Source organism: Coenobita brevimanus, chromosome 97 (genome assembly GCF_032717465.1).
Source record: "Coenobita brevimanus isolate Jiangsu-jjx chromosome 97, ASM3271746v2, whole genome shotgun sequence".
Taxonomy (NCBI): domain Eukaryota; kingdom Metazoa; phylum Arthropoda; class Malacostraca; order Decapoda; family Coenobitidae; genus Coenobita; species Coenobita brevimanus.
Window position 1 is genome coordinate 11,518,521 of NC_137050.1, and position 22,536 is coordinate 11,541,056.

Here is a 22,536-nt window from a genome sequence, read left to right on the forward strand (position 1 = left end):
ATATACATACACTCAACCCTTGGCTATCACGGGTTCTGCTATAGCGTATCTCGCTATCACGCCTGTATAAAAAACTACCCAAATACCTTTATCATGCACTAAATGCAAGCTATCGCGCACCGCAAATGTTCAAAAATTTCAAAAGGGCCAGGCTCCAGTGCTCCGCCCAGCCAACAAGAGCTTCAATGCATTGGGGGGGTACATATATACATCGGGGGTAGACATATTGTGGAGGGGGTACAAATAGTTTTCGAGTAAATTGCCAAAAATCGCACGTGCGCCCTCCCCCCCTTGAACTAAAAACCGAGAAAATGCTGACTATTTGAGAATGTTGGCCTGGAAATAGACACCCTTTCCTCTGACACACCAAATATTGACACATTTCATGCTGAAACATAAGTTTCGGTGAATATTTTTGTCCAGAATTGCCTAATTGGCATCCATCCAGACTGCCACTGCAAGTACAAGTACGTCGTAGTGCGTCATCGGTTCCTCTCCAGACTAAAACCATTTTGACTCTTATTGAGTCACGGTGCGCGAAGGGGTTAATAATTTCTTCCTCGGCACATGGTCCACCCTTTTACAAAATTTCATAAAAATCCATCCATAACTTTTTGAGTAATCCTGGTAATAGGCAAACAAACCAGTGTAAGCAAAAACATAATCTCCTTGATGGAGGTAAAGATTGATTGACAAATGATTGATGATTGGAAATGAATGTACTAGGAGCTGTATAAAAGAGAATGATTAAGACATGTGGCTACATGGAGTATATTTTAGGAGTGGAAGAATGTCTCAGGTGTTAAATAGTGAACAGGATTGATGGAAGTAGGATAGAGATAGACCAAAAGTGAAGGGAAAGTGTAAAGTTGATGGTGGAGTAACTCCTGCAAGATAGGTAAGGCATTACAGTATTCTGCTATGAGTGAACCAGGTCAGGATTAGGTGGGATCTTGTTATCTTGTCAAGATGAACTACTTTTTATCTTGTCTAGTCAAGATGAACTACTCTTATTTTGTGATTGTTTGTTGTTACATGGCAGCAGGCATGAGTTAATGGCAGCCTGTTGAAAATCATTAAAGACCATCTGTCATATATTAAGAGTGTGATGTTAGATCACAAAAATTATATGAAATAGTAGGTTATAATATTTATGTATTTATTTATTTATTATCTGCTCAGGGTATAATATTTTATTTTTATATTTTTTATTTTATTGTTTATGGTCAGGTTCAGAGAAGCGTAAGGATAAGGAGTCTCCTGAGCCAAGCCCTGATGAGGAACGTCATTCTGTATACGACAATGTTCCTCTAATCATCTGCAACAAGAGCTACCACGACTACCAACCAGATGTTCTAGATTCAGGTCAGGCCAGCTGCTCTAGGTAGCTCAGTGTGTATGTATGTATGTATGTACGAGTATGTATCGATATCTCACTGATGCTGCATTCTGTTCTGTGAATGCCTTCACAAGAGGTGACCATGTAAACAAGTCTACCATGGCAGCACTTTTATATGTTTCTTATATTCCGAACCACTTCTCTTTCCTGTTCATCTCTTTCACCTTTAAATTACCCAGCTTGCATGTTTCTTAAATCTGCTGTTTCCAGCAGAAATGCCTCATTTCAAATCCTGTTTTGTTTTGGTAGCTTCTTTTTTACCAGAGCTTTTATATACAATACTGGCATCTTACTGTTGTACGTTGCAAATATGTTTGTTTCATCAGTTTTTTCATTACAACTCATCTCATCTGCTCAGGTCATGCATATTTCTCTCTCAGTATCCACTTTGCCCCTGAACTAATACTGTTCAGTTCTCCTGTGATTTGTCTTTTCTGAAGTATTCTCTTTCTTAGCCCACAGTCCATATGTCTACAGTTCTACTTCTCAGTACCTTGATATTTAAGAGATTTCACTTCATCCAGAGTTGTAATCGCCATGTTATTTCTAACCTTGAAATTACTGTCCATTCTTTACTGTAACTTAAAACCCATTATTATTCTGATGCTTTTGAGAAACAGAAGGCAAGATTATCATTATTATTGAAACAAAAGGCAAGTTTATCATTATTACTGTTATTATTATTATTATTGTTGTTATTATCCATCCATCCATCCATCATCCAGTTCTACAGCTACCGCAAATTGATTTCGGTCCTCCCCCCACAAGGTATTAAAAAGCCCAGAAATCATAGTATATCACAGTGTTTATTCATGAAATGGCATTCAATAATATTAAATAATGTTTCCCTTTGTTTTTCAGGACCAGTTGGATGCATTTTGCATGGAATCACTTAGATCTCTAAAGTAATCTAAGGACATTTCTTTGCACCAAACATTTGTCAGTTCAATTTTGAGGTTGTCCAGATTGGGTGTCTCCTTCTCTGCCATGATTTTCTTCATCTTTGCCCAGCAGTTTTCTGTTGGATTTAGATCCGGACTGTTGTCAGGCCAGTCGAGGACCTCAGTCCGATTATCCTGAAGCCACTTTGTCACCTTTCTTGACTTGTGACGTGAAGCTGAATCATGCATGAAAAAGTCACACCCATGAATAGCAAAAAAGTATAACAAATGATCTTTCACAACTTGAATGTACCGGGCACCATTCATCATCAAGTTCTTAGGGAGAAAGTAGAGGCCTCCCCTTCCCATTTCACCTGAGAAACACCCCCATACCATTACTGATTGTGGGTGCTTGAGCAGGGTCATATCGACTACGGTAGGCAGGGTGACGAACCTTGGCAGAACGCACCTGGAACACTTGAAAAATGCGTTCATTGGAAAACATAACTTTTCTCCACTCATCCAATGTCCAATGTGCATACTTCTTGGGAAAATGAATGTGCTGCTTCTTCATGCGGTCAGTGAGAAGCGGTTTCTTGGGTGCGATGCAGCTTGGCAAACCTAGTTCCTTCTGCAAGCGGTGTTGGATAGTTCGAATCGAGACATTTTCTAACAGCTGGGGATGCATTCTCTTCAATTCTGCTGCTGTCAGTCGAGGATTCTTGATTACTTCCCCCCTCGGAAGCGTATCTGTACCTCTGGAAGTCATCCTCTTCATTCCACCGCCATGCTTGTGCTCTGGTACGACATCAGGTGGCAGGCTGCGTGCTGCAGCAAGAATCTTCATGACGGTCAACTCTGCACGTCCAGTACGTTCACAAATCGTGTTGATAGGGACATTATCCTGCCTTCATGCAATGATACGGACCCTCTCATCCCTTGAGCAGTACTTTCCAGGCATGACAACTCTAGGAAAATAACAGGGCAAACGGTAATGAATGCGAAAAAAGAGGGAGGTGCAAGCTCGGAGTGATGGGAACAAATACTACCACTCGCTTCTGGGCAAGCACTGATGTGCTGAGTGTTTCAACACCTCCCGCCAACACCAGGGGAGTTGCCAGTTACTTCTTCTTGCCCAAAAAATTTACTTGGTAGAGGTGGAAACAGAAAGCATAGACAGACAACTCTCCCTTATCAATCCTGTGTGTAGGTCCTAAGTCAATTTGTGGTGGGTGTACATTGCCCCATGAGGAGCATAGGAGCCCCGGGCTAGGCAAGTTGGTCCTAACATGTAAGATGAGAGGGACCATCCTTACTCATCCCTGAGTGGCATTACATGAGCAATAAACCCCAACCATCCCTTTACCAGCTCAATCCAATTGGAGCACCGTAATTCCTCACCAAACCACCAGGCTCCAAAATTTAGTTATATGGTTACCACCCAACTCAGTAAATGGTTTCCTGGTGTATGGGAAACCATTTGGATTGTCACTCAGTGTAGAGTCACCCACAGGCAGAAGGAAATGGAAAGAATGAAGGAAAGAAAAACAGGAGAGGGAGTGTAAAGTCACCTGTAGGTAGAAGGACGAGGAAAGAATGAAGGAAAGACAGAAGAGGATGGAAAGAAAGAAGGATGGAGGAGAGGAAAGGACAGACACCTGAGAGCAGCACTACATCGAGTGAGTGGATGGTGAGCCTCCCCCCCTACCACAAATAATAATAATTATTATTATTACTGTATTATTATTATTATTATTATTATTCCATCCATCCATTATCCAATCCTATGTTGCCCCATGCGGAGCATAGGAGCCTGGGGCTAGGCAAGTTGTTCCTTACATTAAAGATGAGAGTGATCAGCCTCACTCAACCCCGAGTCGCATTACATGAGCAATAAACCCCAACCATCCCTTGGATATAAACTTGCACCGGTTCAATCCGATTGGAGTGCTGCAATTACCCACTAAACCACCAGGCACCAAAATTTGGCTATAAGGTTACCACCCAGCATAGTAAATGGTTTCCTGGTGTACGGGAATCAATTTGGCTTGTCACTTATTGTAGAGTCACCCACAGACAAAAGGACGAGGCAAGAATGAAGGAAAAAAAGACAGAAGAGTGAGTGGAAAGTCACCCGTAGGCAGAAGGACGAGGAAAGAATGAAGGAAAGAAAGACAGAAGAGGATGGAAGGAAGGGAGGATGGAGGACAGGAAAGAGCAGACACCCGAGAGCAGTGCTACATCGAGTGAGTGGATGGTGAGCGCCCTCACCTACCACCAATTATTATTATTATTATTCATCCAGACCTCCTTTCCCACCCTAGGGCAGGGTGAGGAGTAGTAGTGTCCAGACAGCCCAAGTTTGCCCAGTTCAATAGGCCACGCTTCCATTCACTCATCATTTTTAGCCCCAGGAATCCTGGCTGTATCTGATACACCAAAAACTTTCATCACATTCTGTAGCTTCACATAAAAGTATCTGATAGAGTCAGTCCGAACGTTGCCACGTTTAAAAGGGGTGCCAAATCCCTGATCATGTGCGTCTTCTCACAACATTCATCCAGTCAGCTTGATCTCCTGTCAGAGTCCTAGCCGCACCAACTCCCTCACACCCTTATTATTATCATATTATGGGGGCATGGCAGCTCAGTGATAGAGCGCCTGACTCGAGACCGAAGAGTTGTGTTCGCTTCGCGCCCAGGTAAGCTGCCCTGCCAGGAGAGGTAGCTCTCTCCTGTCACCTAGCTGGTTGTAGCGGCCATGGCTTGGTGGGTTAGAGCGGCCTGACCGAAAGACTGGAGGTTTCAAGTCCACCCGAGGGTCATTGGTAGACATCAGGAGGGCATCTGGTCTTAAAGTGCTACACGCTACAAAACCAAAGTCCTCTACCCAGGGTCAATGTCTTAGCCCTTATTGAAGAAAGGGGACACGGCGTAAAGCTCAAATATATATAAAGTATACATATATAAAGTATACATATATATATATATATATATATATATATATGGTTTTTTTTTTTTTTAGTAGTTAGTAGTAATAGTCATATTCCTCTAGTGTTTTGTCCAGATTGTAGTGCTACACCATCATCATCATCTGGGCCTCTTTTCCCACCCTAGGGCAGGGTGAGGTGTAGCAGTGTCCAGACAGCCCAAATTTGTCCACTCCAATGGGCCACACTTCCATTCACTTATCATTCAAGCCTCCGGAATCCTTGCTCTGTCTGAGACACCAAAAACATTTACCACGTTCTGTAGCTTCACCTAAACATATCCAGTAGAGTCGGTCCGGATGCTGTCACATTAAAAGGGGTGCCAGATCCCTGATCATGCGTTTCTCCTCACAATATTCATCCAGCCAGCTCGATCTCTTGTAATCCTCAAGCCTCGCTGACTTCCAAACCTCTCTTCCTCACACACTTATCCACCATATCCCTCCACCTTCTCTGTGGCCTACCTCAACTCCTCCCTCCTTCAAATTCACTCGGATATACCTTTTTCACCACTCTGTTTTTATCCATTCTCTCCACATGACATACCATCTCAGTACACTCTCTTCAATTCTGGTATCCACAAACCTCTTCACTCCACATCTTTCACGAATCGCATTATTTTGCATCCTATCCACTCTCTGTACTCCACGTACATTCCTCAGCAGTCCCACCTCCACTGCTGTCACTTCTGTTTTTTCATTTTCATGCCACACCATAGTCTCGCATCCATATGTTGGCATTAACACGCCTTCATGTAAGCCTCGTGCAGCTGCAACACTCAAGTCTCTATTTCTTATCAAGGCCTTCATTGCACCAGCTGCTTTTCTTCCTTGTGTCACTCTACTTTCCACTTTTTTGCACATTTTCCTCTCCTTTCTATCATTTACCCTGGTATTTGAACTCTTTCACTAATTCCAGTCTCTCTCCATTCACTGTAATTTCGCACTGAGAGTCGCCTTCTCTCTCTGTAACCATCACTTTACTCTTTTCTACATTTACTCTCAAGACACGATGCTCACAGACATCAGCAAAACTCATCACTAGTCAGCCAAGTTCTTGTCTTGGTATTTGCAAGTAGGCATCATCAGCATACAACAAATTTGAGGTATCCCATCCATCACCCTTCATTACCAACGCCATCTCCCTTCCCATTACTCGTGTTTTTTCTTCTCTCATCATCCCATCCATGTATATACTAAACAACCATGGGGACATCAGACAACCTTGTCGCATGCCTACACTGTCTGTGAACCATTCACATAGATCCCCATTAACCCTTACACATGCATCCCCATTAACCCTTACACATGCTTCACTACCATCATCAAAACTCTTGACGACATCTAGCAGTTTACCATTTACATCTTGCATGCGCAAAACCTTCCATAATCCTTCTCTGTCTACTTTGTCATATGCTTTTTCCAGATCCATGAATGCCATAAACCCCTTATAGTCCTTCTCACAAGCCTTCTGCAGTATGTCTTATTCAAATATTTGATCCACACATCCGCTGCCACTCATAAAGCCACCCTGTTCGTAACTCACAAAGACTTCTGATATCTCTCTTACTTTCTCTATAATAATTCTTCCCTCACTACAAACTTATGCCACAGTTATTCTTGCACTCACTTCGCTCACCTTTATTTTTATACAGGGGTACAATCACAGCCTTTCTCCACTGTGCTGGCAGAGTTTCACTCATCCATACCATCCTAAATATCACTAACAAGCACTTCATTCCACTCTCTCCACTATGCTTAATCATCTCTGCATACACCTTATCAGCCCCAGCTGCTTTCCCATTTTTCAGCAGCTTCACAGCACTCTTCACCTGTGCAAGTGTCACGTTTCCTGGCACTGCATTCCTTCTGTGCACACCTCCCAAAACCAGTCACGTTTACAATAGCTTTGCTTTCTCTATTCCCATTCATCAGGCTTTCAAAATGTTCTTTCCATCTGGTCTTTACTTCATCCCCATGGTCTAATAATCTACCACTTACATCCTTCACATCTCCCTAATCCAAAGTGAGTACAGTAAAATCATATGGTTGTAGTACTAATAGAATTGTTCGTCTGTTCATTTTTGAAGGCTCCAACATGCTTGCATGCATCAGCCTTGGTCACCTAATGGTGGCTGTCCATGTTGCTCGATCTCTGGCAGCTTCCCTCTTTACTTCCTTATCCCTGAGGACACACCCACTGACCTCGTCCCATGTCTTTTTCAGTCTGCCTTTCACAACACTACCCTTAACATTAACACTTCTCACATTCTGCACCCAATTATCATCCCCCTTCCTCTCCACATACCTAAACCATCTCAATCTACCTCTCCTCATCACAGCAATAATACACTCCAGTCCCATCCTACCCCCTCAACTCTTCCATCGTAAACCTAGTCTCCCCAGGCCTCACACTCGGGGGACACACAGCACATCCACCTAATTACTGACCTTTATGTACATTTGAGCCTGCAAATATCCTCTTCCTTTACTGCTGAAATCTTACTATTGTACAGCATTACACTCATAAACACATGCTGCATGTAAAGATCCCTTAGCACGGAGGGAGAGCTCTCTCAATGTCAGGAGAGGCGACAGCTCCCTGAAATTCTTCCAACCTCTCCTCACTCTAGCCACAGAGCTAGCTCCAGCCTCATCTCTAGCACATAACATGTTTCCCAAACAATGAAACCCTGCCACACACTCGGAGACTCCAGCAAGTTCAATCCTTTCATGCCTGACAATCTCCACCTGCACTCTCCGACACACCGCACACATGAAAACAGCATTATCTCAGTCTGCCTGTAATACTACTACATCTCTTTTGCATCCACTTCTCACAGACACTGCACAAGATGGAATTACTTCCCATGCCCTTCTGGCAAATCGCCTATGGCAACTCTCCCTCTCCTTTGATAGTACCGCCACCAGCCGTTGATACCATCACTTTTGTTTTTATCTGCATTTACTGTCAAGCCCTTGGGCCACATACCATCTTTCCACTTCCCAAATCTTCCTTCCACCTCCCTTTCATTCTCTACAGTCAATACCACATCATCAGAATAAACATCTTCCACGGGAGTCCGTATCGGAAGTCAAGTGAGAGGGCTTGATGTACCATGATAAACAGCAAGGGGCTCAAAACAGACCTCTGGTGCACACCAACATTCACAGGAAACTCGTCACTCAAATATCCGCTCACCCTTACCTGGGTGCGAGCACCCACGTACATGACCATAACCACCCTAACCAGCCACTCGTTAATCCCAAGCTTTCTCATTGCCCACTGCACCATCTCTCTAGAGACTCTGTCAGAGGCCTTCTCCAAATCAACAAATCAAAGTACAGTTCCCTATACTTTCCTAGATGTTTTTCCTGCAGCTATTGAACAGTGAATATGGCATGAATAAAATGTACCACAGTGAAGCAGTTAAGCATTTGTTTTGTAGGGTCCCCCATGAGTATCAGGCAGTATCAAGAAGACTGTAAAAACAATGCCATGATGCTGAAGGAAAAAAGGAAGCATTTTCTAGTCTTGTACTTTGAGAGGTCCCTCTTAAACTTAATAACAACATTTGGTGGCATCAAGATCAAAATTAGAAAGGTGTTATCATGATGGTGGTAAATGCAGGGGAGGTTACTTAACCCTCTCATGATTTGGGGGTAGGGGTGGGGGAATTATCCAGCTACTACCTGAGAGTTTCACTCAGTTTCAGTAAGTCATGTGATCCTGAGAGAGTTAATACCAAATCTAACTTAATATTTTAAAATTTAACAGAGGCAAGTGCACAGGAGGGGTCTGGGAGCAGTGAGTGTACAGTAGAGAGCAGAGAGTCACCATTGCCTTCTGCTCATGATGATGATGACAATGATGATGCCAGCCCCAGGAGGTGAGATGCAGAAGGGTATTGCTTGTTTGATTTGGTGTGATTTGGTTTATATTCATGTACAGTAAGTCCTAATAAAATGTCATGACCGCATTCCAAAGTATCACAACATGCAACCGTTAGTGTAAATTGAAGGAAATTTGTGTACTGTACCATATCAGCTTCATACTTTACAGTAGGTAACAGTGGAATAGATAATTGTTTTTTTCTACAAGTGATTGTGGACTTAATGGTAGTAACAAAACAGTGTGTTAAAACAGGCAGCATGAAGAGGACTTGCTTACAAAATGTTATTCTTTTGTACCTTGATTATACCTTTGTTAGTTACTCTCTCTCTCTCTTCTCAGAGCTTTTTTTTTTTCCCATTAATTTACTTCTATTGTATTTATTCGCTTCTTGTGTTTAAGCCTTAAGTTCATTTACAAGCTCACTTTACTGTATAGCTGTGATCCAAAGTTGATTACTTCTGTGTCCAGCTGTTCTTTTTGTTTGGTATTATTTCATATTGATGGATAAATTGCAGTTTCCTCAGCAAACATTCTTACTATGTATACAGTAGCTACTAATGAACTTCTAAATTAAATTACCTGCGCAGATTACTTACTTTCCATCTTAAGCTTAATTTATCTCAGTCATACTTATGTCAGACAATCATTCTGTCCTTTCTGTCTTCTGTTTTTCCATCTCTATGTGTAGTGAAGGGGAGGTTCCCCCATCAAATGTTAGCATGCATGAAAGATTATGATCAGCTGATCTACACAACTGTTGGGTAGGGGACCTCCCATGCACCCCTGCATAGAGCTACCAAATGCCACCAGGTTGAAAAATAAATGTACACAGCTGTATAAGGCATATATACTGTGTGTGTGTGTGTGTGTGTGTGTGTGTGTGTGTGTGTGTGTGTGTGGTATTGTACTGTATAAATTCTAAAGGCTCCAACCTGTTTGCATATCTACCTTGGTCACCTAATGGTGGTGCTTCACATTGCTTGATCTCTGGCAGCCTTCATATTCATTCTCTTATCCCAGAGGTCTGACCATGTCCCAGGTCTTTTTCAGTTTGCCTCTCACAGTCCTACCCCTGACGTTCACACTTCTCACTTTCCACATCCAGTTGTCATCCTGTATCCTCTCCACATGCTCAAACCATTTCAATCTACCTCTCCTCATCACAACACCAATACACTCCAGCCCTATCCTTGCTCCCAATTCTTCATTTTTCAGCCTAAACCCCCAGGCCTCGCATTCAAGGACTTTCTGTACATTCATCAAATTATTGTCATTTCTGTATGTTTGAGCCTATAGATATCCTCTTCCTTTACTGCTCAAGTCCCTGCCACACAGCATTACACTCCTAACACATGTCGCATACAAAGATCCATTAGCATGGAGGGAGGGCCCTCTCAATGTCAGGAGAGGCAACAGCTCCCTGAACTTCCTCCAGTCACTCCTTACCCAAGCCACAGCACATAACATGCCCTCCAAATAACAGAACTCCTCCACACACTCAAGAGACTTGCCATCAAGATCACTCCTTTCACGCCTAACAGTATCCCATGATCTCCCCAACAACCACACACAAGCAGTGAGCATTATCTCAGTCTGCATCCAACATCACTACATCTGTTATGCATCCACTTATCACAAACATTGCATAAGGTGGAGTTACATCCCACATTCTTGTGCCAAACCCCATATGACCACTCTTCCTCTGCTTTTTTTTTTTTACGTGTCCAACTCTGGACAAAGGCTTCAGGGCCTATTCCCAAGTCCCAGCAGTCCTCCTTGGGTCCCAGTAGTCCTCCTACATCTCCATATGTCACCATGTCAGTGCAGACACCCACCACCCATACTGAATACATAGCTAGGGCTGTCTCATACAGAACTGGTGTACTGGTATTAGCGGGGGTATTTTTATGACATGTCGGCAGGTCATCTGGTAGATCAGAAAAGTCTGCTTTTTAAGAAATTCAAATCCTTAAACTGTTCCCTACCCCAGCCAGGATTCGAACCTGGGTCCATTAGGACTGCAGGCTGCCTCTCTACTGATTCTGACACCGCCTCCCCTTTGGCAGCACTGCCACCACCTCTAGCTATCATCACATTTGTTTTATCCTCATTTGCACTCATACCATTGTGCCTCATTCAGTCTCTTTATTTCCTAAATCTTTCCTCCACCTTCCTTTCATTCTCTGCTGTTAACACCAAGTCATCAAGCATTCAACGTCTCACATGGGAGTCCATTTCTGAAGTCGCATGAGAGAGCTTCATGCACCATGACAACCAGTAAGTTCAAAACTGACCCCTGATACACACCAGCATTCATGGAAAGGTCATCACTCAAATATCCATTATCTCTTGCCTAGGTGTGAGCACCCACATATATAGCTATAACCACTCCAACCAGCCAGTCCCCGATCCCAAGCTTTCTCACAGCTTACTTTGCCACCACCCAATGGACTCTGTCAGAGGCCTTCTCCAAATCAGCAGCAGCAAAGCACAGATCCCATTTCTTTCCTACATATTTTTCTTGAAGCAGTTGGACAACTAATTCCTTAGTTATTTTCCGAACTCCGTCAGTAAGTCATCTACCATTTACTTTTCCTATAAAACTAAGAAGACAAATCCCCCATGATCGGCACAGTTCTTTTTTCGTTTTTCCGTTGTACTGGGAATAATTATAATAAACTGTCAGTTATCCATCGTTACAATATCTGGTGGGTTTTTGTTTGTCTCTGTTAAAACAATATCCGGGGGAATTTGACAATATTTGGTGCCAAAACTGGAAACTGTCAGTTGATATATCCATTTCTCGGCAATAATGTGTATCACCTGGCTCGGGCATGGGACCCAGTTGGTGCGCAGGCAGACCCTGCAGCACAACACATGTCGGCGAATAAATCATAATGGGTTATTGGAACGGTCCACCTGACGCACCAAACCAACTGTGCCCCGCCCCCCCATCCCCATACCCGCACACATGCACACACACACACACACACACACACACACACACACCTCATTCACTGCTGTGGTGCTATGACTTCCCTTGTGGCCCCACAGTTCTCCATGCCTTGATGATGTAACTACTGTACCCAAGTTGAGTGTGATACACATTACCACCAAAAAATGTATAATATCACCAATTGCTTCCTGTTCCTGAGCCAGATATTGCCTAATTTCACCAGATATTGTTTTAATAGACCCGAGCAAAGAGCGCCAGCTATTGTATTGGGCTGGCTATTGTGACAACAGATAATTGAGAGATTGCTGTATATTGATGAGACCGAAGGAAAAGGAAGATGAGTGAGTAATAGATGTCTGTAAGGATTATGTACAGACGTCGGAATAAGTTCGTTTCCTTTTCCGTGTTTGTAACACTGCTCGATGGTGAGGTATCCCCTCCCCCCTCCCTTCCTAATAGTCCGACACTCCCACTTTTCTCTCCTCTCCCATGACTCCACCCGGTACCCTTCATACTCTCTCTCACAGCCAGCTAGGGGTTTCTGTACTTCAAGCACCTCTCCGATTACCTGTAGTCCGAACAACTAATAAAGGAATAGTACAGTAAATATCATAAACCAAGTTAGGAGAAGATTTACTACACACACACACACACACACACACACACACACACACACACACACACACACACACACACACACAGAAAGAGAGAGAGAGAGAAAATAGTCTGTTGTGATTAAATGTTACGGTAGTAGACACCTCTTTTACACACACACACACACACACACACACACACACACACAGAAAGAGAGAGAGAGAGAGAGAGAGAGAGAGAGAGAGAGAGAGAGAGAGAGAGAGAGAATAAATCTGCTGTGATTAAATGTTGCAATAGTTGACACCTCTTTTACACACACACACACACACACACACACACACACACACACACACACACACACACACACACACACACACACAGTTACAAGGAAAAGTTAGGATCTTAATGACTATGCAGCCCATACCGTGGAGATACTTCTTGTTTGCATGGGAATGCATATCCGGTTCACATTTATTCTAGTGTAAGATCCTGCCGATGAATCACTTAAACTTCTCTACCGTGGTGTTAACAACGTCCATGTTGAGTCATTTCCATGTGGAGCTGATCTTGCACGTGAAAAAGATTTCACGTGATTCTGCTGGTAATTTTTTTTCATTTACAGCTTCCAACCATGGTTGTGTGCCGAGTCCGTGTTAAGAGTAAGCAACTTTGTGTAATGATTGTGAAACCCATTCAAATTTTAAACTATTCAATGAGCTGACCTCGTAGTCTATGAGTTTGTACTAAAAAAGTCCCACAGCCCTCAGGTGAACCTGATACCTTAGTCTCCTGAACTCTTTTTAAGTCGATGTATGTCGACCATAATTCCACAGTAACTGAGGAAGTGGCCGTATTAAGGAGATATAGACCCTGTGGACAATATCTTGATTCCTACGGAGAGAGAGAGCGAGAGAGAGAGAGACTTGGAATGGTAAGAACAATCAGGAGAAATACTGATAAAAAAAAGTGAGTGAGAGGAGAAACTGAAACAGAGAAGAGGAAAACACGCAGATGAAAAAATGGAACAATGTTATGGAAGTGACACAGGGACGCAATCATGCACACACACACACACACACACACACACACACACACACACACACACACACACACACACACACACACACACACACACACACTTTTTGAACAATTGTCGACCTGTCTGTGCCTGTCTGTGTACTGCCCCTCCCCCCCCCTCTCTCTCTCTCTGGACCCTTTGTCTCATCCCCAGTTTCCTTTTCCCTCCTTCCTCTCTTTATAGCAATCTGCTCAGTCCCTACCTTCCTCCCTCTCTTTCCTTTCCTTCGTCTCTCTTCCCCTCTGTCACTCCCTCATTACCTTACTCTTCTTCCTCCCTGTCATAACTTTGTCTTATTTTTTACATCAGTTACAAGTGTTATCTTTTTTTCTTCATTATTCTCTCCGTATTTCTTTACTTGTACTAAATCTATTTCCTTCACTGTTTTCTTTCCCCAGTAATAACTGCATGCTCCTTTTTCTCTCTCCTTTCTCCGTCACTCCCTGTGACCCGAAATCTCTTCTTCCATTCCGTTCTTCCCACTGTCTTTCCCTCCCTACCTCCCTCCCTGCCCCTTCCCTTGTCTTCCCTTCTTAACATCCCCCTCCTTTTTCTTGCCCTAAAAATTAACCTATTTTCTTTCCACCCTTAATCTCTACTTTTTCTCCGCAAATTTCTCTAATTTCTCAGTTTCTCTCCATCCCTTTTTACTTGAACGTCATTCATTTTACTCAGCCTCAGTGCTTTCGTCTTATCCTGCTTTGTTCTGTCCCTGCGTCCTTGCCAGAATAACACACTTTTTTTCCTACTCCCTGTTACCTTGCCTTCTTTTCTAATTTTCCTCATTATCGTTCTCAGTATTCCGTTCTGTAGCTCTCTTTCTCACTTTCTTCTTTTGTTATCCTTGTTTCTGTGTTTGTTCCATTCCCATTTTCTCTCAGCTGTCTCCCCTTTTGTCTCTACTTCCTTGTCTCCCGGCCTTTCGATTCACATCTCCCTTTTCTCTTTCTCTTTCACACTGCTTGTATCTCATTTCACATCTCACTGTCTCTTCTTCTCACTCTCTGTCTCTTTTCCTAGCTCTCGTTGTTTTCTCCTTGTCTCTCCCCTTTTTTATTTTCTCCGTAACTGTCCTCTCATTCCTCATTTTTCCACTCGCTCTCCCTCTCCGCCTGTCGCTCCCTGTCTTTTAACTGTGTGTGTGTGTGTGTGTATGTGTGTGTGTGTGTGTGTGTGTGTGTGTGTGTGTGTGTGTGTGTGTGTGTGTGTGTGTGTGTGTGCAGTAAACCTTTTCCTAACTTGGTTTATGATATGTACTGTACTATTGCTTTATTAGTTGTTCGGACTACAGGTAATCGGAGAGGTGCTTGAAGTACAGAAATCCCTAGCTGGCTGTGAGAGAGAGTATGAAGGGTACCGGGTGGAGTCATGGGAGAGGAGAGAAAAGTGGGGGGGTTGGGTGGGAGTGTCGGACTATGAGGAAGGGAGGGGGGAGGGGATACCTCTCCATCGAGCAGTATTACAAACACCGTAGTCCACGGAAAAGGAAACGAACTTATTCCGACGTCTGTACCTGTGACTGAAATCACTGTTGTCACAGACCAGGAGGAAACAGCATTAGAAATGATGATGATGAGCAGTTATTTGTATGACTTTTCAAAAATACTGTCAGAAAGAATTCATACATGAGGTAATACAATATTGTTCTCTAGTAATACAGTAATCCCTTTATTATCCAGCATAATAGAGCCAAAGGCATGTCCGGGTAGTGGCAATGTCCAGATAATGAACATTATTCCCCTACTATACCCAACTTCCAACCTATACATTACCTATTTGTACAGTACCTCTGCTTACTTTGGCAGTGTTTTACAGTCATTCAGGCATATTTATACATCAGAAAACACACAAGAATATCCAGAGTAATGCTAAACACCAAGAAAATTATGAAAAAAAAAAAAAAAAAAAAACTGCCCCCCCCAAACAAAAAAACAAAACAAAAAAAAAACCTACCTATTCACTACTGTATGTACAGTACCCCTTCTAATTTTGACACTTTTCAGGTCAAGCTGCCATATTTAGACATCAAAACACACATAGGAATATCCAAAGTAGTGCAAAACACCAAGAAAACAATGAAAAAAAATTAAACCAAAAAATACCCTACCTATACACTACTGTATGTACAGTACCCCTCCTAATATTGGCAATGTTTTCAGGTCAATCTGCCATATATAGATATCAAAATACACATAGGAATATCCATAGTAATGGTAAACACTACGAAAACCATAAAAAAAAATGAAAACAAAAAAACACCCTACCTACACACTACCGGTCCTGGTCGTTTCAGCCGTAAGTCATTTAGGCCATAACGTTTAAATGGCCTAAACAACATTTGACCTAAATTGTACACAGCCTAAATAACCAAGCTTCACCAAGATGACGTTGTTGAAGTTAGGTTAGGTTACGGCCTAAATGGCTTATGGCCGAAACGACCAATACCCCACACTGTGTGTATAATATCCTTCCTAATTTTGACAATGTTTTCAGGTTAGTCTGCCATATTTAGACATCAAAACACACATAGGTTATCCATATTAGTGCTAAACACCAAAGAAACAATGCATAAACAAGAATGATCCACAAAAAACCTCATGACTGTTGGAAATTCAGTTATGTGACACCAGTGATAACAGCTCCTAGGCCACAAAAAAATTCCACGGCCAAATATGCAACCGGAAGTTGGTTTAATTGGTATAAATGGTTTACCATCATCTTTGCTTGGTGTGTACATACTGTAAGCTAATAAAATCGCAGAAAACTTATGAGTAAAAGTACAGAAATGCAGTGAGAATAAATAGTGTTCAGCAGTAAAACTTACCTTCATATAACTTCTCACAATCCCAGTGCAAAATTTTGTCAGCACCTTCCAAGAGTTAAGCACAAGCCCAGATACAGAATTTCATGAGCTTTCTCCTCACTTTGGAATTTCGATACAACCAGCAGTATTCAGATACAGTAAATCGCTGAAAACTTTAAAAACTCACAAGTCGGTGCTATCAGCATGAAGGAGGAGAGGAACTGTGGGAGTTAAGGGGAAGCTGGAAGGGTATGGAGGAGAGATGGGAAAGGGGGGGGAGAAGCAAGGCTGTGGGCAGGATTTTCACCCTTCTGTCACAAGGCGGACGGTCGCTTTTAGCGTACATTTACTCGTGGTCTATGGTCTGTCAGACATGTGCTATTCATTCAGAAACAAAACTCCTGGTGACCAGGTGACCAGACAACTTTGGACATTCAGTAGAGAGGTGGACACCACTATCACTGAATATGTACTTGTGGCTTGTGGGCTGTGTTTGGTGCGTGGTGGCAGTTGGGAAAGACTTATCCCGGTAGCCATGCAACTTTGGACATTCGTTGGGGATGCACATGGATGTTTTGACACTGCTTCTGGGTTACAGTAACATTACTTAGGTGCTTGAGGTTCGTTGGGAGTGATCGGACCAGCACATGACTTTGACTATTCATTACGGGGGCAGACAGACATTTTAGCTCTGGTTATGGGTTACGGCCCATTTCCCACTCACGGCTTGATCCCAGCAGCCACAATACTGAATGTTTGAACATGTTGGCTAGCGTGCTGAAGTTCTTGGGGACTTTTTTTTGTCTGAATAATAGCAAGGAAATTCGGATAGTTGTTTAATAGAACCAAGGTCCAGTATCCGGATAATGAACAGGTGTAGACTGCACACCTGGATAAATGAGGGATTACTGTATTCATTAGCTTATGACCTATGGTGATGTGTGATTGAAGGATTATAATGTCTCGCATATAGTCGTATTTTGATTGAGCTTTTGCTTTGTTTGACAGTGCCTCATTGTTTGTTTTAAGGATAAACATAGCAAAAAAATAATGCATCTTTGTCTCTACTGTTATGGCATTCTTGATCTTTCCATTAGTATTAGTTTCATTTTGTTTTGTTTTTGAAGACTCCAACGTGCTTGCATGCGTCGGCCTGGGTCACCTAATGGTGGCTGTCCATGCTGCTCGATCTCTAGCAGCCTCCCTATTCAGTCCCTTATCCCTGAGGTCATGCTTGGTGATTTCATCCTAGGTCTTTTTTGGTCTTCCTCTTGCAACCCTACCTTTACCATTAACACATCTCACTTTCTGCACCCAGTTATCATCCCCCAGCTATTCCCCAAATTCTCCACATGCCCAAACCACCTCAGTCTACCTCTCCTCATCGCAACACCAGTACACTCCAGTCCCATCCCACCTCTGAACTCTTCCATCATAAACTTAGCACCCCTAGGCCTGGCACTCAGGGACGCACTGCACATCCACCTAATCATTGTCACTTCCGTACGTTTGAGCCTGCGAATATCGTCTTCCTTTACTGCCCAGGTCTCGCTACCATGTTGCATTACACTCCTAACGCATGCCACATACAAAGATCCCTGAGCATGGAGAGAGAGCCCTTTCAATGTCAGGAGAGAACTTCTTCCATCCACTCCTCACTCTAGCCACTGAGCTATCTCCAGCCCCACCTCAATTGCATAACATATCTTCCATGTAACAAAACTCTTCCACACACTCAAGAGACTCGCCAGCAAGTTTAGCCCTTTCACGCCTGACAGTCTACCCATGCTCTCCCCGACACACCACACACGAAATAATTGCTTGCATTTTTTATGCCCTACTTGATTGTTGTGTTATGCATGTGACTGATTGCTTTGCCTCGCCCTTTCAGAGTCACAGTGGACAGATGGCACAGTTTCAATAGGAAAGCCTACTCACCGGGTCCAAGACAGCTGGGTACACAAATAAATGGGTTCAGCGCTGGACAGATGCTCCATCTTCGGAAGAGAGCGCTTCTCAGGTAAGTCACTGCCTGTGTGATTATCGTGATAGGGTCTAGCATGCATTTTTCTTCTACCACCTTTGGAACTGAGTTCATAGAAATCAGTGAGTTCTCTCCAGCATATATATATATATATATATATATATATATATATATATATATTGAAATACACCATAATTTCAGATAACCAATAAGCTTTTGTGAAAAAATAATAACAGCCACCTCTATTACCATCTCTGAGGCGTAGGGACCCAAGGATCTGTTTCCATAGTTTAGGTAAAATATCAAATTAATTCATATAATCAGTGTGTGAATGATACTGTAGATTATACTAAGGAGTATTAAGACCTTTTTTTTTTTTCCTTTTTTTTGTGTGTGTGTGTGTGTCCCCAGGTTAACAGCCCTGATGGAACGATATTGCCCCAGCAATCGTAGTGGGTGGAACTGGGAACTTCCCAAATTCATGCGTAAAATGAAAACGCCTGACTATCGTGAGAGACAGGTGTTTGGTGTGCCATTGTTAGTGATGGCTCAGCGTACTGGTCAACCCCTACCGCAAGGCATACAAGCTGCACTGCATTACCTCCGCACCACCTCACTTGACCAGGTCAGTTATGAGGTATGAATATGTGATGTTGATGTAGGTACAGTATTACTGAGTGATATCTGGCAGGCTCTGTTAGTATACACAAGGATGGTCTTGACAGATTAATCTGTGCATGTTATCATTAGTTCTGCAGCAACAATTTGTGTTGTTGATAAATATTAGCCACCAATTAATCTGTGCATATTTGCATTAGTTGTGCAGCAGCAGTTTGTGTTATTGACAATAAATTACAGGACCAACTTGCCTAGCCCCAGGCTCCTACGCTCCTCATTAGGCAACTTAGGATTGGATGATGGATGGATGGATGGACAAATAACAACCACCAATTAATTTGTGCATGGTTTCATTAGTTCTGCAGCAACAGTTTGTATTATTGACAGATAATAACCACCTGGTTATGTCCATGCCACCACATGAAGGTGTCCCTCTCCAACTTTGGCAAGGCTGATTATTCATTCCCATCAAAGGACCATTTGTTGGTGTCAGGAAGGACATCAGGGCACAGAATGCTATATACCAAAATAATGCCTCTCTTAGTAGGGCAGCGCTTTACCTTATCAGAAGGGGTCTGGACAGTATATAACTGCATTACTAGAGAAAGAATACTTCAGCCTTCAGTCTACTGGCTTAACATTCAGTTGAGCCAGGGACCACAGCAAAAGCAAAAACTAACCTGTCAAAGCAGTCCAGTTTGATAGCAGTTTATTTTGCCTTAACACTGTCAATTTACCCAAACTGCTTAAGGGGAAGGATGTTACAGTGGTTATTGCATAGTTGTTTTCATCATTCTTCATCTCTAGTCCTTCTTCCTTTTGAGGAATCTCTCAGCAGAGGATGGTCATGACAGAACTGTCACATGGCTATGAAGTCCAATTAATTCATATAATCAGTGTGTGAATGATACTGTAGATTATACTAAGGAGTGCTTCAATCACCTCAATCGTTGCTTTTCCTCTTCATTTTCTGTCACTGATGTACTGATTCATTCTCTTCTTTTGCACAGTGGCAGTATCGTAACCAATGAGGTCTTGCCTAAGTGACGTATTTGCTGCTGCTATGAAGCTTGAATTGGGAAAAGTTGTCAATACCATCTCAGCACTTTTGCGGCACCTTGGTTTGGGTTACCTTTCCTAGAAGGGTAGTCAAGTCGTACCCCACCTGCTCGTGGTGACCTCATAGACACCCTGTTTTTTTCCATTTCTGTTTTTTGCATTTTTTTCGGTTTTCTTTTTTTCTCCTAAATTAGGGTGACACAAACGGGGGCGGCACTACCCCGATTTATCCCGGGTAGTGTTGTATGTACCTTTTGCTACTGCTGTTGTCATTTTTTGTTTTTTGTTCTCCTTTATCATGAGCAAGCAACACCAGTGCTCTCGCTGCAGTAGGTCTGTAGCAAAAAGTGCACAAGCATTGAAGTGCGCCTACTGCAGTGAGTGGGTTCATATAGCTTGTGAAAATTTGGACGCAGGCGACTATCCATTTATGAAGAAGAGCCACCAGCTGGGCTTTCGCTGGCTGTGTAGCCAATGTGTTGCACCAGCGGACGAGGTCTTGGCTGGTGGAGGAAGTAGTACCAAGAAGGAGTTTGAAGATAAAGTTATTGGGCCAATCTTTCAGGCAATTAGAGACGTTTCAAATAAACTGGAGGCACTAGAGACCAAGGTCTCATCATCCATGGCAGTCACGCAAGATCAGGCAAAATCATTTGCGGATGCTGTTCGCAGGTCTCTCGTGGGGGAAGGGAAGGATCTGCCTGGGGGCGTGATTGAGATCAGTGCTCATGGCCAGAAAAAAAACATTCATAGTCAGCATGTACTGATTGTGAAACCAAAGAGTGGTGCTGATGCCCTGACAAATCAGATGGGACCAGAAGACATTAGAGGTGTACTTAACTCGGTACTGGTTGATAGCTGTCTTAAGACCAAGGCTGTTGGGTTGGTAATGAAGTTTCCATCGGCTGAGGCCAAAGGTGAGGCAACTGGGGTGCTGAGTGATCATTTTGGCTCTGAGGGCACTTTTTTCATATCGGAGCCAAAGAAAATGTTGCTTAAAATGACTGTGACAGGCCGTTCCTCTTCATTGGATGACTCTGACATCATCCTAAAGATTCTGAGAAAACATAATAAAATTAAGATGCTCGTTGATAGAGGTTGTACCCTCAACCTTCTCTTCACAAGAACAAGGAATGACACCAAAACTGCTGTCTTGAAGATGTTGCCAGAGGTGAGATCCTCCATTGTAGAACAGGGCAGTTACATCTATGTGGATCTTACTAGATGCCGCACATTCGATAGATTCTGGGTTACACAGTGTCATCACTGTCAAGGCTTTGGTCATACATTTGAGAGATGTTCTAGGAAAAATGATGAACCTAAATACATCTTTTGTGCTGGAACCCATAAATCTAAGGATTGTAGTAACAGAAATTCTCCCAAATGCATCAACTGCTCTTCTTTAAGACATAAAGATGCTAATTCAGATTCACAGTCGGTTGCCCATTTTGCATCAAGTAGAGACTGTCCAATTATGATTTCTCGTAGGAATAGATCGATTGAAAACACCAATTTTGACCATTCAAAAAACTGACTACGTCCCTCGTGAACCAGTTAAGGATGGGTTTTTAAAATATTTGTTCTATCCGAAATAAGATAGACTATATTAATGAAACTCTAAATCAGCACGAGCTTGACATTTTGTGCCTGACTGAAACCTGGTTGTATGAGTGTGATATCAATATTATTCGTAATGCTTTGCCTAAGACACATTCTATAATTAGTATTCCCAGGCCTGCTGCTGACTATCCGGGAGGAGGCATAGCACTCATCTATTCGGTAGCACTTGCAAACGTTTCTCTCATTGACTCAGACCTGACCCCATCTTCATTTGAATTTATGGAAGTATTAATAAATTTCCATCAGAACACCATTAGAATTGCAATTGTCTATCGACCAGGTCATCCGGGCAGAGATCGAGGTTTTATGGAGGAGTTTGGGCAGTTTCTTGAAGGGTTTTCTCTTAAACCTGGAGGACTTATTGTTTGTGGTGATTTCAATTATTGGGTTGACAGTCCAGAGTCAAAACCATTTTCTTCAGAAATCCGTGAGTTGATCACCCAGAACAATTTTTTCAATCATGTGAGTAATTCAACTCATGTCTCGGGACATGTCCTTGACTTGATCTCGTCCCCTGTTGGTTGCAGGCGCATATCAGATGTGAAAGTTGACTCATTTGACCCCCTTATCTCTGATCATGCTCTGATCACTCTTAGTTTTGATGTCCCAAAATCCTCTTCATAAAAAGGTCATCAGGTTCAGAAATTACAGGAATGTTGAC

The 22,536-nt window shown here is 42.7% G+C and overlaps 1 protein-coding gene across 1 annotated transcript in view; it reads left to right on the plus strand.

Moving 5' to 3' along the window:
• Nucleotides 1-22,536, plus strand: part of LOC145413821 (uncharacterized) — a 514,227-nt gene that overhangs the window by 449,127 nt on the left and 42,564 nt on the right. The window contains exons 13-16 of the mRNA XM_080283483.1: nucleotides 1,231-1,365; nucleotides 9,047-9,158; nucleotides 18,486-18,614; nucleotides 18,990-19,203. Of these exons, the coding sequence (XP_080139609.1) occupies nucleotides 1,231-1,365; nucleotides 9,047-9,158; nucleotides 18,486-18,614; nucleotides 18,990-19,203 (590 nt within the window). The remainder of the gene's footprint in view (nucleotides 1-1,230; nucleotides 1,366-9,046; nucleotides 9,159-18,485; nucleotides 18,615-18,989; nucleotides 19,204-22,536) is intronic.